Source organism: Pelophylax lessonae (genome assembly GCF_965119305.1).
Source record: "Pelophylax lessonae genome assembly, chromosome: 13".
Taxonomy (NCBI): domain Eukaryota; kingdom Metazoa; phylum Chordata; class Amphibia; order Anura; family Ranidae; genus Pelophylax; species Pelophylax lessonae.
The window spans coordinates 61,690,328-61,706,668 of NC_138780.1; the positions used below are offsets into that span (position 1 = coordinate 61,690,328).

At 45.8% G+C, this 16,341-nt stretch overlaps 1 protein-coding gene across 8 annotated transcripts in view; it reads left to right on the forward strand.

The window, feature by feature from the left end:
• Window positions 1-16,341, forward strand: part of PACS2 (phosphofurin acidic cluster sorting protein 2) — a 1,277,570-nt gene that overhangs the window by 295,754 nt on the left and 965,475 nt on the right. For all 8 annotated transcript variants that reach the window (XR_014224766.1, XM_082242585.1, XM_082242586.1 and 5 more), the window contains exon 5: window positions 16,032-16,194. Coding sequence is in view for 7 of the 8 variants with exons in the window: in XM_082242585.1 (XP_082098711.1) it covers window positions 16,032-16,194 (163 nt within the window). In the remaining variant the exon portion in view is untranslated. The remainder of the gene's footprint in view (window positions 1-16,031; window positions 16,195-16,341) is intronic.

A 16,341-nucleotide genomic window follows, 5' to 3' on the forward strand; every position in this document is an offset into this window, starting at 1 on the left:
GTGACAGGTGACGATGACTGATGGGGTGACAGGTGACAATGACTGATGGGGTGACAGGTGACAATGACTGATGAGGTGACGATGACTGATGGGGTGACAGGTGACGATGATTGATGAGGTGACAGGTGATGATGATTGATGAGGTGACAGGTGACGATGATTGATGAGGTGACAAGTGATGATGATTGATGGGGTGACAGATGACAATCACTGACGGGGTGACAAGTGACGATGATTGATGGGGTGACAGGTGACAATCACTGATGGGGTGACAAGTGACGATGATTGATAGGGTGACAGGTGACGGTGATTGATGGGGTGACGGGCGATGGTGCACGGCGGTACTGATGGCAGTCTCTGGTGACCGGTGAACTTTAGGCTATGTCCACATGTGAGCGTAGCGATTGCGGGCAGAATCACTGCGATTCTGCCCGCGATCCAGAAATCATTGCAAATCGCGGGGCGCCTGTGCGTTGCCCATGATTTGCAATAGCACCCCAAATGCTGTGCGATGTTGCTGCGATTTCCGCCTGCCGAATAGCGGTAACATCGCGCAAACAACGCATGACGCCCCAAAGAAACTCTTGTACCTTTTTTGGCGTCATGCGATGTTTGCGCGATGTTACTGCCATTCGGCAGGTGGAAATGGAGGCAACATCGCACAGCGTTTGGGGTGCTATTGCAAATCACAGGCAACGCACAAGCGTCCCGCAATTTGCAATGATTTCCGGATCGCGGGCAGAATCACGGTGATTCTGCCCGCGATCGCTACGCTCACATGTGAACGTTTGAACGTTATGGGTGTCAATTTCTGGGCACTGATGGGGTGACTGTTGGGTGACAGGTGACATTGGGGGGGGGCTGAGGACTGTGTGGGGACATTTTATTTTTGTGATTTTACATTCACAGGTGTACAGAGCAGTAACTCACTGCTTCTAGCTCTTCTCCCCTCACACTGGAAGCTGTATGAGGGGAGAAGAGCTAGTAACAGTCAGTTACTGCTCTTTGCTTACATTTTGTGATCAGCTGTGAATGGATTCACAGCCGATCACATAGTAAACAGTCACTGTCAGTGACTGTTTACTACTGTCGGTGACAGCTGTGTTCCTACGGAACACAGTGCCACCGACATGACCGCGCTGCGCGCTCCCGATCGCGCATGCGCGGTCATCTTGTGGGCGCCTTCATTGTGATCGGCTGTGTCATTGGAACACAGCCGATCACGTGGGAAACGGCCACGCCCATTGGCTGTTTCCCCCCTGCCGGTGACGGGGGGTGTCCCGGGGACACCCCGACACCGGCAGTGCAGGGCGGCGCGCACACGAGATCGCGCGCCTGCCCTGCTTAAAGTGCCGCCGTCATATGACGGCGGCCCAGGATAATGGTCGCACCGCTCCGCCGTCATATGACGGCGGGCGGGCGGCAAGCGGTTAAAGAATTTCTTTGGGTTTTTTTTACTATCCTCTGCTATTTCTCTCTCAAAGATGATTTTAGCCATCTTGATTTCTTGTTTACTTTTCTTATTTGCCTCCTTGTATTGCTCGAAAGCCGATACTGTGCCCTCTGATTTATACTTCTTGAAGGCCAATTTTTTTCCCCTAATAAGTTTTTTGACACTACGGTTTAGCCAGCCAGGTTTGGCTTTGTCTCTTCTAAATTTATTTCCCATAGGAATGCACTGCAAGACGCCTTTGCTTAATATGTTCCTAAAGCATTCCCATTTTTCCTCTGTGGTCAAGGATCCCAGGGTTTGGTCCCAGTTTACCCTTTCCATCAATGAGTACAATTTTGGAAAGTTTGCCCTTCTGAAGTTTAGGGTTCTTATATTCCCCACTTGCCTTGTTATATTGTTATTTACACTAAATGTGATCATCCTGTGATCGCTAGAGCCCAGGTTGTCCTGGACTCCTACCTCCGAGATTAGGTCTGGGTCATTAGTGAGCAATAGATCCAGGACTGCGTTTTCTCTGGTAGGGGAATCCACCAACTGTGACATGTAATTATCCTGTAAGGTTTCTGTGAATAGACGGGCCTTCTGTGAGTGTGCAGTCCCCTCTTCCCAGTCAATGTCGGGATAATTGAAGTCCCCCAATATGATGACTGATCCCAACTTTGCCACTTTACCCATTAGTGCTAAAAATTCCAGCTCTACCTCCTCCCCTTGGTTAGGTGGCCTATAGCAAACCCCCACAATTACTTTCCCCTTTTCTCCTTCCTTATGGAGTTCAACCCACACAGATTCTAAATCTATGCTCATCCCATCCGTAATGTCACTCCTTTCCATCACCTTTATATTGTTCTTGACATAGAGACATACCCCTCCCCCTCTTTTTCCTACCCTGTCCTTCCGGTACACCGAATACCCTTGGATATTGGGTAATTTAACACAGGAACAAACACTGGCATTAAAACAACTACAAGCTAACAAGAACATCATAATCAAACCCTCAGATAAGGGCGGTAATATTGTGATAATGTCGCCCATTCAATATGAGAATATGTGCCTTAGGGTTTTGGAAAATCTTGATTGGTATTGCCCGATTTCTTCAACATGTATCCAAGGATTCATTGAAGAATATAAATCCTTATGCACCAATGCCTTCATGGAAGGTCTTATTGATAAGGATATATACAACTTCCTTAACGTTAAACATACAAAATTCCTACTTTTTACACGCTACCTAAGGTACATAAGGACATGGCTTCCCCTCCCGGCAGACCAATCATATCAGGCAACGAATCACTGACCGAAAACGCCAGTAAGTTCGTTGACTCCTTTCTTATCCCTCATGTGCTAGGTTTGCCCTCATACATACGGGATACAACCGACCTCTTGAAACATCTTGAGGAGGTTCAGGTCCCTCCGGATGCCCTGCTCGTTGCCATCGATATTGAGGCTTTGTACTCGAGTATCCCGCACGAGCAGGGCATCCGAATGGTTGAATCTTTCCTCAAAGAGCAAGACCGAAATACCTGGCCCCTTATGAACTTTGTTCTAAAATTATTAAAATTTATCCTTACAAGAAATTATTTTACTTTTCTTGAGCAGATTTATCTGCAAATTCAGGGGGTTGCGATGGGCACTTGCTGCGCACCGCCCTACGCCAATTTATATCTCGGCGGTTGGGAACGTTTAGTGTTTTCCTGTGAGAACATGGAAAAATTTTTGCCATATATTCTTATATGGTATAGATTTATTGACGATCTACTGGTCATCTGGACAGGCAGTGGGCTTGACCTCCAGGAATTTTTGTCAGCATTAAATGAAAACAATTTAAATTTGAGATTTACACATACGGTTAGTCACCTACAAGTTTCGTTCCTGGATCTTAGCATCTCCCTACTGCCTGATGGTCGGATTTCCACTGATCTTTACCGGCAACCTAGTGCTGGAAACACTATCTTGTGCGTAGCGAGTGCCCATCCCACCCCCTTGATAAAAAGAATTCCATATGCTCAATATTTAAGACTCCGCAGAAACTGCTCTACTGATGCAACCTTCCATACTCAGGCCAACCAGCTGCAAGAGCGGCTGCTTGCTAGGGGATACTCTAGAAGTCTCCTTAGAAAAGCCTTTAATCGGGCTCAAGCACGTTCCAGATCTGAGCTCCTATACAAACATACCACTAAAGATGACCAACAAAATGTAAGGTTCATCACGAGATTCTCAGCGCATGAAGGAATACTCCGTGATGTCCTCCATAAACATTGGCCAATTTTGACACAGGACTATACCTTGAATAAATATCTGGGACCAAAACCAAATCTTGTTTTCAGGAGGGCTGTCTCACTCAGGGATAGCCTTATCAAAAGTCACTACACCACTGAACCTTTCCACCATGACACCAAAAAGGGTACATACCCCCCTGGGTCCTGTAACAAGTGTCCCTGGATCCACACTGGTAAAGGCATCCGTTTACCCAATGGCCGTTGGCTAAAATCTAAACAATACGCTGATTGCAATACACAAGGATTAGTTTACTTGATGACATGCCAATGTGGCTCGTACTATGTTGGCAAAACAATACGCAAATTAGGACAGAGAATAGGGGATCATGTGTATCACTCCGAGGGAGGTACATATCAGACAAGTGTAACTCGACATATAAATTTATATCACAAATTTGACAATTCTGTTGTATCCTTTTTCGTCCGGGAGGTTGTGCCTCCAGACCCTCGAGGCGGAAATTGGGATAGACGCATACTCCAAAAGGAGTCATATTGGATCGAAGCACTAGATGCTACCAAACCCCCAGGAATTAACGAAATGGTTACCTACAAACCATTTCTAGGATAGTTTAATCATTCTCCAAATATACAGCATTGGTGCCTATTAACACCAGTAGGTGTCTTTTGGGTAGCCTCTTTGTTATCTTTTTGTGTTTAGCTTTTTTTGTTTTTCGGTTTTGTTTGTTTTTTCCTGGGTTTAGCAGTCTATATTTACACACGCTATCTGGATACTGACTGTCTGGGTTCCCCCGGGTGGGCTCCAATTGGCCGATGACCGCGCCGGTTTTGCGTGGAATGGTGGACTGGCAGGGCACCTACCTAGTGCCTTGCGTTTCCACAGGTCTTGTTAGGGGATCAGGGAAAAAGGTTTTTTCTTTTCTACTCATTTTTTCTATTTATTTGGCTTTTTTCTTGTTCCCATGAATGCTACCAAAATACTTTGTTTATTACCAGCGACAAATGTTTCTATGAATACACCATGTAACCTGTGCGTGTTACACACACAGGAAATAGCCCAAATATTGCTGATGTTTATTGATTGCCACAAATGGACAATTGGGTCCGGGTGGCTGCAAGATGCATCAGTATTATAGATTGTAAATTATCATGTATTCAAAAGGGTGCTTTATATTCTATGTATTGTTTCATTTATTGTATAATATATTGTATATTGGTGAACTGTTTGTTGATGTCCAATACGTCTTCAAGTTCTTTTTAGATGCCGGTGGGTGTAGTCATTGCACATGCATGGTTTCATGGTATTCACCGCCCCCCCTGCAGGGGTCGCCAATGCCTGGCACTCCCAACGGATGTGTGGTCTCTTGGCTGGCCGAGACATCTGGAAACTGTTCCCGCCCATGTCCGGCTTTGTGGCTGTGCACAGCTGTGTTTGCGGCTGATTGCTGCACAGCACGGCGCATGCTCCGCTTTCGGACTGCACCGTTAGGGACCTGGCTCGGTGTACTGACGTCACACCCGCCCGGATGTGCGTCACTGCGCCGGGTTGAGGGGAGGCACTTATAGCAGCACACCGGCATCACCATTTCAGATGCCGCTGTTCCCGCCATCAGACCTACACACAGGTAAGCAGTGTGGAGTTCTATTGCTTAGACTCAGACACTGACCGTAGCTCCATTTTTTGATCCTGTCTCTCCCCTATTGACTTAGACGCTTCAGTGCCAGTGACGATAGGGGAAGGTCTCCCCCTACAGGAAATTACCTTATTCTACTCTCCCAACATTGAAGCCCAAAACAAAGGCTCTCGGCACCCTAAATTGAGCACTAGTCCCTGTGTGTTCTTTCAGTCTGGCATGACAGGATATATACCTCTTGAGGCTTGGTAAGCCCAGTCCCATAATTCTTTTATTTCTACCTAACTATGAAGGCTTGTCTTTCTATTATTACAATTGTTAACCTAGAACCTCTCTGTTTCACAGAGAGTGATACATTCCATGTTATGCTGATTGGTTACAGCATCATAAGCATCCTTGGCAGCAAATATTTATCATCATTGTTTATACACAGGTATTTTTACCTTCTGCAAAAACCCCCCCTTTCTGTTCTTTTCAATCTGAGTATCTATATCCAGCTACTACTTACTGCTCACTGCATGCCTATATCCCCTCCACATCCGTTGGTGAGGCGTTCACTGGGTGGTGGCCGGTGCATGTGTGGGGCAGTGGAGGCACGAGACACTGGTGTGCATGTGCTTGCAATGACTCCCTTATGCATCAATTTATGTGCAGTATTTCTAATGTATATTTTTTGTCACACAGGAACTTCAAGGCAAAACAATATATCATGTATTAATACCCCTGAAGAAGCGGATCTATTTGTCCGCGAAACATGTTGGGTAGATACCAGGTGCTCTTTTGATCACCGGTTTTTGACGTATGTGCCTACGTTATTTGCCTGTTATCGCCTGTATGTCAACACCTGATGTATTGATGTATTGATGTATTTCTGCATTCTAACTATATGTCCTAGATGTACGTTTTTTGTGATTTTTATTATGTATTAATAAAATTTATATTTTTATAAACTAGTTGTGAATCCTCTAGAGTTACAGTACCGCTTCAAAAATCCCACCAGCCCCCCCCCCCCCAACTTTTTCCTTTCTTTCTATCTCTCCTTCATCTTTCCTTCTTCTTTTCTCTCTTTTCCATTCCCATTTTCTGTCCTTTCAGTCCCCTCCCCCCCTTTTCCCTGTGCTCCTCGGTTACTCCCTTTGCTTTCTCGGTTCCCCCCCCTTCCCCCCCCTTTCCTCCCCTTTGGTTCCTCCTTTTTCCCTCTCCCCTCTAGCCTTCCCATTTCTGTTCTCATTGTCCTCTTTTTCCTTCCTTTCTTTTCCTTATTCCTATACACTTTCCTTCCTCACCCTTTTCATTTTGTGAAATATAGTCATAGTGTTCGGATCTCTCACCCAGATCTCACACAGACTATCTTTCTCTATTTAATTGGGTGTAGTCAACACTTTGCTCTGGGCACCATCAAGGGCCAGATTTCCACCTTGGCTATTTTTTTTCAGAGGCCATTGGCGGCAAAGTCCTTGGTTCACACTTTTGTGCAGGGAGTTCGCCATCTGGCTCCTCCGGTGTGATCCCTGGTACCTCCATGGGATCTCAATTTGGTTCTGTTGGTGCTGTAAAGGCCTTCCTTTGAAAATATTAGAGAAATCCCTCTGCTCACTTTGTCGCAGAAGGTGGCTTTCTTGGTAGCCATTACTTTCGCTCATCGCGTGTCTGAGTTGCCTGCGTTGTCCAGTCGGTCACTGTGACCGGTACTCCCTGTCACTGGGAGTAAAAAAGACAGATACTTAATGATTTGGATTGCTTCAAATGGGGTCTGTATTTACACTTTTGCTACTGTGCATTGTACTTCAATGTCAGACAGGCTCTTTCTATTTGTGTATTGAGGTGAAATGTTTATTGTGTTAAGTCTGCCTGTCCCTTTGTTAAATGTTAATGAGCCCACATTATTCTGTCCAGATGGCTAAATAATTCAGGTTAATTCTGTTTCTGTATGCAATTTCATCTGCATATGATAATGTAATTGGTCAACCCCTGACCTGTGTGTTGTAATATGATCAGGAGGGGGAGGTCCATGCTGTATATAAATTCTGTGTGACTGTTCAATAGTGTGATTCCAGTACAAGCTATGTTGTTGGCTAGCTTTGCATGGGGGCAACTGGGATTTGATATCTATGTTCATGACTGCAAGGAAGCCGTATACTGACGGAAGACCACAAGTACAGTGTGGGTCGGCGGTTCAGTTACATTGGTGGCAAGCGGTGGGGTGCTTCTTGCAGTCTGAGTCATCCAAACTTCCACCGGGATCCAAGGTCTGGGAAGCAGAAGAGGAGAGTTACAGATATCAGCCGACATGGAAGAGGAATTCAGAAAGAGGTTGCGAGAGATGCGGATGCAGTACAGGGAACCAGTGTCAGAGAAGGTCCTGCTAGGATAATATGATTTAATCCGTGTGGAACTCTGGGAGAAAGTGGTAGCCCGTGAGCAGCGACACCAAGGAAAAATCCTCCCCTCCATCCAGGAAAGTTACTGGTCGCAGTGCGATTGGTGTTTTTGGGGGAGACAACCGCACAAGGAATGGAAAGCGGAGTTAAGCAGGCTGGTCCAGGCGGATATGCAGTTGGACGAGAGCTATAGAGCCCTCCGATGGTATGTAACCCAAATGTGCCCATGGACAGCGAACGACACCGTCCAACGGAAGGCTTTTGCTATGGCGGCCTGGGGCTCTTATTAGAGAGGCTGTCTGAGGACCCTGACTTTGGGAGCGATTTGGAGTGGTTGATAGTCCAGAAATCATGACTGAAGAATCAACAATGTGGCACAGTAATAGTGTGCTTTGCTCACCTGCATCTACGGTTTTGGATGTGGATGTCTTATGGCGGATGCAGCAAGTGCTGACTCACCCTGACGAACCTGTTTCTGTACAGGATGAGCTTAGATGGAGAAATGCATCTGTCCAGCCACTGGATAAAGGTATGGGAGAAGAGGAAGCCATCTTCATTCTCCAACCATGAATCTCCGATTTAATGGACTTTCCATCGGAAGATGATATGGATGATAAATCACCTGCCAAAGTGTTGGCACTGGGCCCGAGAGCCACCAGCCCATGCCCTGGACTTTTCTGCTGAGGAGGAACATCCCAGTGAGCCTCCAGCAGAAGAGCAGGCATCCAGGCATAGCACTGCTGACCTCTGCCTTCAACAGTTCGTGACCCAGGAAGATGGGTGCAAGGCCACTGACTTTTCAGTTTACTTTCCTGCAGAACAGCTAGCATCAGGGCCTAACACCAACCGCAGCTTCAGCCTCCCTGAGAGAAGAGGCAGCTAACCTTTCTGCTACACCACTGACAGGGACCTGGGACTTCCTGCCAGCAGCATCTGTGGAGTTACAAGAAACATCTCCAGCTGAAGCGCTGACAACTGGACAGAGGGTCCAAGACCTCTGCCCCACACCTGTGGCAGTTCCAGAGGCCCAGGGTGAGAAGGTGGTGATCACTCCCCAGCAGCAGATCAGGATCTGGGGGGAGAAGAGAGAGGAGGTTGTTTTCCTCCCTCCTAAACAGTCAGTCAGAGCAGAGGAAACTGTCTTCCCTACCCAGCCAGGATCTGTGCATCTGGGAGACTGTACCAGAGAAAAGTTGTCCCAACCGCCACATGAGGGTAAGGAAGATGGAGCAGCTGGCTCCCCTTCCCAGCAGCAGTTGGTGTCCTAGAATGACACCAATTCAGCAAAAGAGCTGTCAACAGGGCAGAGTGCTGCTGGCCTCTGCCCCCAACTAACAGAAGATGGATTTCCTGTGGTAGTGGATGGGACTTCGGTTTCCACTAAAACAACCCCAGAAAAAGGTCTGGCATTGGGACTGAAGGATGTCAGCCTTGTTCAAGCACTGGCGGATTTTCATAGAGAAAAAGTGTATGAGACTACGGTCTTGACCTGGATACCCCAGGGATGCTGGGTAGTTGGCCCAGATACCCAACAGCATGATGGTGTGAGCCCATCCACCCTGTCTTCTCTCCAGTGGCTTAATGGTCTTCAGCAAGAAGGACCAGTCCACACTTCTCCCCAGCAGGGGTTATGTTCTATGAAAGAGGCAGAGGTTGGCTGGGTGAGTAATTTACAAAGTTGCATAGTTTGTGAGGTTGAAAAAAGACATCAGTCCATTCAGTTCAACCTATGATGTGTGTGTATGTTTGCTGTTAACCGTACAATGTATACCCCTTTATGTTGTGGTCTTTAAGGTGCTCATCTAATAGTTTTTTGAAACGATCGATGCTCCCTGCTGATACCAGTGCTTGTGGAAGAGAATTCCACATCCTTACTGTGCTGACAGTAAAGAACCCCTTGCGTATTTTAAGGTTAAACCATTTTTCCTCTAGTTTTAGTGAGTAGACACATGTCTTATTTTATTCACTTTCTCTGGAAAGTTTGTTCCTTATGCTAGGGTCATCACCAATATAGTATTTGTACATTGATATCATATCCCCTCTCAAGCGTCTCTTCTCCAGAGAGAATAAGTTCAATGCTTGTTGTCTTTCCTCATAGCTGATGTCCTCCATTCTCCTAATTATTTTTGTTGCCCTTCTCTGGACTCTCTCCATTTCCAGTATCTGTTGCGACCCTGTCAGGCACTCCATTCGGGACAATTTGTTTGGGGTACTGTGTGGATACAGACATTGGGGGACTGGAACTACAGACTAACTTCAAATTCAACCCGTTTGGGGTCCCCTCCTGTGTTAGTCTCCTTCCAAAAGGGGAGAGATGTAGTAGGAGTCACTTTGGTTGGGGGGCCCGTGAAACACAGCTTACCTTAGAGAGGTTGGGAATTCTCTCTCAGTGCCCTAGGCCCCTCTTATGTCTAAATCACCCTGTGTCTATTAGGGACACAGGGTGATCAAGAAGCCCAGTCTGGCCTGCCCAAACCAGACATCCACAGACTGATCGGCTATGAGAGCTCCATGCGCCCTGCCGGGACAAGCTTACAGACTATGTGGAACTTTGTCAAGGAAGCTGCCATGGTGGATTGACTCTTTGGGACGACTAACTCAGGCACTGACCGATTGGAGATCTGGTACCCGGTTAGTCTACCTTTGGGGTGAAGATATGTGACAGTACTCACCGTCACTGGGAGTGAAAGACAGATACTTAATGATACTTAATAAATTGAATCTGCATATGATGTAATCAGGCAACCCCTGGCCTGTGTGTGGTAATATGATCAGGATGGGGAGGTCCATGCTGTATATAAATTCTTTGTGACTGTTCAATAAAGTGTGATTCCAGTACAAGCTAATTGTTGGCTAGCTTTGTATGGGGGAGGCTAGGATTTGATATCTATGTTCATGACTGCAAGGAAGCCGTATACTGACGGAAGACATCAAGTACAGTGTGGGCCGGCGGTTCCGTTAGTCTTCTTACCTGGTGATTCATAGGGACAAAGTGGTGTTGCAACCCTGTCAGGCGTTCCTTCCTAAGGTTGTCTCAGGGTTTCATTTAAATGAAGACATTGTGCTACCGTCCCTATGTCCTAAGCCTAAACATCCTAAGGAATTTGCTTAGCATTCTTTAGATGTGGTAAGGGCGATTCGGGTGTACCTGGCGGTGACTGAACCGATTAGGAAATCTGATTTCTTGTTTGTTCTTACGGATGGACCTCGTAAGGGGCAGGCTGTATCTTCTGCGACCATTTCCATGTGGATCAGGCAGACGGTGGTGCAGGCCTACTCCATTAAGGGTCTGGTTCCTCCTTTCCCTGTTAAAGCACATTCTACAAGGGCACTTAGTGCCTCCTGGGCTTTCTGTCATCAGGCGTCATTGGTTCAGGTGTGCAAGGCGGCTACTTGGTCGTCTGTACACACATTCACAAAATGTTCTAAAATGCTTCTCATACTTGCGTCTTTGGATGCAGCGTTTGGCCGCAAGGTTTTGCAGGCTGCGGTTGCGGAGGCTTCTGCTTCTTGAGGGTGAAAATTTGTTCTTCTGACACTGCTTGTTACAAACTGAAGTCCTACAACAGGAGATGATAGTATACTCTCTGGGACTTCCCCAGGGGAGTATCCAAATAGCTTTCCGCCTAGTCCTCCTCCTGGAGAGCGAGGACATAAGCCCAATGATCTGAAGGCTTTTATCAGCCTTTTTTGGCAGGGGACGTCTATGACGAAACACGTACGGCGCCATCACATTATTTCCGGTTCCGGCTCCCGGAGGAACGCATTGAGTTCCAGCTGCTTCCTGATCGCGCTTTTGCGTTTTTGTGTGAGTACCTGTCTTATCTTCTTAATATATTTATACAAAACAGTATCACACGATTGCTGCCCCCTTTTTCATCTCCTATGAGTGAACCACTTAACCCAACGCTCTGAGGACTCCAAGGAGGATTCGGATTAGGACCCCTAGGAGGACCCAGGTACCTGGGATTAGGAGCCCACACGGGATACCCCCATCCACTTCCCTAGGAACCTTAGTGAGGCCCCCCAGGATACCTACACGGGAGTGGCAGATCAAGAGCCCCAGAGGAAACCAGGACCCACCAGAGGTATATACCTACATATATATACCCGCTCTATACCCCTGTGTGGGGTGGGTATTTCCGGTGAGTGTGCTACTTACAGGGTTCCTACGGTCATGAAATTCCTGGAAAAGTCATGGAAAAGTGTTGTGCAACTATTTAATTTTGTCTCTGGGCCCCCTGTATTCTGTGGGAGCGGGGGACAGTAAGTGGACTATTTTCTCTGTTTCGGGTTTAGGCGGATTAATCAGCCGCAGCGCTGAAGCCTGATCACTGGTCTCTTCAATATGAATAGACCGTGACAGGCTGGGAACCCTGCGGTGGATTGATCCGCTGAAACCTGAAACTGAGAAATCGTGCATTCACTGTCCCGCTCTCAGGGACGTACGGGGGGCGTGCACTGGGGGGTGTCAGGCCGACTGCTTCTCTGTGCTATGGAATGTAAACGCTGACTGCCCGTACTGTGGTATGTGCTATGGAATGTAAAAGCCGACTGCCCGTGTTGTGGAATGTGTTGTGGAATGTGTTGTGGAATGTGTTGTGGAATGTGTTGTGGAATGTGTTGTGGAATTTGCTGTGGAATGTGTTGTGGAATGTAGAAGCAGACTGCTTCTCTCCTGTGCTGCAGAAGATATCTCTCTCTCTCTCTCTCTATCTCTATCTCTATCTCTCTCTGTCTCTGTCTCTCTGTCTGTCTCTCTCTCTCCATATTAAAAGTTACCTCCTAATCAATATTACCTCTCCATCTTTTTCCCCTTAAAAAGAAAAATAAGATTGCAGAAATAATTAGGACTCCCCCCACACACAGACACACACATATCCCAGATTAATTAACCCATCCAGTGCTGTAATAATTGGATTGGTGAGCTATTGGCTCCAATGGTTAATGTGCAGGGATGACGGGTTTTTTATGCTGTTAATTACAAACTTTTATTAATTCAGTATCTTTTCATTATTATTAATTTATAATTATTAATTCCGTATCAGTGAGCTGCATTAGTGCAACCAGTATCAGTGTCAGTGCAACCAGTGTTAATTAACACTGACACTGGTGCCACTAATGCAGCAGAAAGGGGTTAATTAACTGCCACTGGTCGGTCATTAATGCATCAGTGACCAGTGGCAATACATTAATCCCCTCATGCTGCATAATACAAATACCATGGGTAATTAACCTTGCCTACTATTTTAAAAATAATTGTGGGGGGGGGGAACGTCATTTTCTGTTTGGGTGTTCTTTTGGCCCCCCCAGTGCTCTTTTAGCCCTCCCTGCTCTTAGCCCCCTCCGTGCTCTTATTCTGGCTCCCCCATTGCTCTCCACCCCCCTGTGCTCCCTGGCTCCCCCCTCAGTGATTTCCTGTTCCCCCCCAGACAGTGCTCTCCACTCCCCTGTGCCTACCAACCCCCCTGCAATGCTTTCCAAAACCCCCCCTTAATTCTCCCTCTCCCCCCCCCCCCCCATGCCCTTCAGCTCATCCAGTGCTCTCTGCTTCCCCTGTGCTCTCCGGCCCCCCCTAGTGCTCTTCTATCTTTCCTTATCTCACCTAAGAGGAGGTCAGTGACAGTGCTGCCCGGCCAGTCTGAGGGGGGTCACTGATGTAAGGGGGCACTGTTATAAAGGTTCCTCCTTATATCAGGACCCCCCCTCCCTTCCTTAGTGCATTCTCTCTGTGGAAAGTGGTCTCTGGTCACCAGAGTCCCCCCTACATCAGAGTTCTCAGCTTTTTCACCCGTGCGCCTGAAGTGACACCCACTCCCAGCTGTGGCAGTGGTGCTTCCATCTCATCCACTGTAAAACAAGGGACCATTTTAAGTCACGCTGTATCCAGAAACGAAACCCTAACTGCAGAGGTACTGTACACTACAAAGATTGTCATTTATTTTAGTGAAAATATGCTGGGTGTGACATGGATTTTCTTCTTATTTAACATGTATACATAGACATTTCATGAAACTTTTGGTCATGAATATTTACGTGAAGTCATGGAACAGTCATGGAATTTTCTTGGTAAAAATGTGTATGAACCCTGTACTTACTCCAGGGATCACGAGCACCCCACCACTATACCCACCACAGGGTCACCACCGTCACCATTATCTGAGGATTCAAGGGTTGTGCTGCATGCTACTTATGGACTGTTGCAATTACTAATATTTAGTCACCATATATTTGCTGCACTTTATTAATTTACCTTTTTTATATTGAACAGTATATAGTGGTCACCTTATATATTTATTCACCCTTTTGGATTTGTACATTTATGGTCTCAATATTTATCCGTTTGTTATACCTATTTAAGGATTCACCACTATTGATTGCCAGGATGGTTCGCACTCCTTAACACCGGTCACTTATATTTGTCACGCTGATTTGCATTGGATTTGCACTCTTGTACTATCAGTGGTTTACTTTATTATCCTTTTATTTGTCTTTGACATTTTTTATACACTACCAATATATCAGTCACCTTGGGAGCGCCACACCCCTTGTTTTCTCTCTAGCTTCTTTGTATATAACTGTGGTTATATTTGAGGGGGGCTGCAGCCTATTGTTTTTTTATATGCACTTCCTTAGCGCGGAGTACACCTGTTTTTATAGGGGTGTTTCCTGGCTGGGAAAAAAACCAAAACTAGTGGGTTTTGAGAGGAGTTTTTCAGCTGTAAAAACACCCTAACTCTAAAAAATGCTTAAAAACGTAACTGTTCTGTGTTTGAACATTTTTGAGCCATATGCTTTTGTGGGAGTATAGTTTTGCAAAAAAACAAAGCTAAAATACGCTTCTGCAAAAACGCTGAAAAACTCATTCTACAGATACAGCTTTCTACAGCTAATGCTTGAGGCGTTTTTATAACACTCAGTGTGCATGAGTCCTTAGGATGTTGTACTGAGAGTTAAGTTATTAAAGCCCAGCTTCAGGCAAAAATGTAATTTAAATAGAGCATTGTGCATCAATTACCTTACTGCTTCACCTTAATTCCAAATACCTCTTCCTAAGCCATTCTGCAGTGTAATGTATCTATGTCAGTTTCCTCTATGTGCCATGTTAGTTTCCTGCCCTAGGAACCGGGCATTTTTACCTCCTTGTTATCTTCATGGGCACTGATTTCCTCACACCCCCATATTTTCTCATGTCTCTGGAGGACACCAAAAGACAATAAGGTGTGACCACCTTTCTCCTGCGCTTGGTATCCAAGCCCCTCGACCACACTCCTCACGGGACTCACACCTGGCTTCTCAGATGGCTAAGGTCTTGCTGCCCATAACGGACTGGGGTAGTCCACCGGTACTAAAAGCAAAGAAAACAAAGAAAGGGCGCACCGACCTAGCGCATTATCCTCAATAACAGGCTTTATTTGTGTAACATTAAAAAATGGCTACTCACAGACATAGATGAAAGTATATCATATCGAGCTGAATTGCTCAAATGTCCGGGTTAGTCCATGTAATCGTCCATAACCGATGAGATGACGGCTGACGCGTTTCGAGGCCTAGCCTCTTCCTCAGAGCCTCGTCATCTCATCGGTTATGGACGATTACATGGACTAACCCGGACATTTGAGCAATTCAGCTCGATATGATATACTTTCATCTTTCATCTATGTCTGTGAGTAGCCATTTTTTAATGTTACACAAATAAAGCCTGTTATTGAGGATAATACGCTAGGTCGGTGCGCCCTTTCTTTGTTTTCTTTGCCTCTGCAGGACACCGACGTTGAAAGTGTCACCTACACCAATAGGAGGTGTCCACATCATGCATGCAGTGATGTGGACATGCACAGAAGAAAAGAGATGGCCTAGGCTGGCAGTGTTACATGATTGTGGCTTCAGGTAAGTAAAGTGGACATTTGGAGAATATTGTTTTTTTTTTTTTTGGTTGGTTTGTTCTTTATACCAGTAGTTAGAGAAGGGGGGTTGCTTAATGTCCTGAAGTTGGGCTTTAGTGGATGTTGGGCCATTCTAATTTGAATACTATTTGTAAGTGGATATTGCCTTTTTGTACAGTTTTTGTCTGTCTTGAAAAAGGATCAGTTGTGATCTAAAACTGTTGCCATTTTGGTGAAATACTCTAACCATACCATTATTAAATAAAAGACGACTGAGAGCTACTTCTTTGTTTTTTTCTTACTATATATTTGTAGGCGCATGCAAGTTTTTGTTGTCATTGCTTACATGCACATGTGGCATATATGTATGGCACATACATCTTTTCCTCTCTCTTTCACTCTCTCTTTATCTCGCGCTCTCATTATTTTTGTTTTCATTTCAGGTTATGCAACATCCATCTGAGGGAAGCCAAATCTTGAGCCTTTTTAGCAACATGAAGGAAGCATCTACCAAGGTAGCAGAAATTTGGATATTTTCACTCTCCAGTCAGCCAATTGATCATGAAGATAGTGTCATTAATACCAGCCAGAAGATAAAATCCACAGGTTGGTGTATACATTGTCATTTTAGTACTACGGTTTAAACAGGTACTAAGTGACTTATTTGATCTATGGTTTGGTTACTTGACACAACCCCAACATGCTTGGGTATGTGGTTACTTTAACAAATAACGCTTTTAGTTTTTTTTCTAA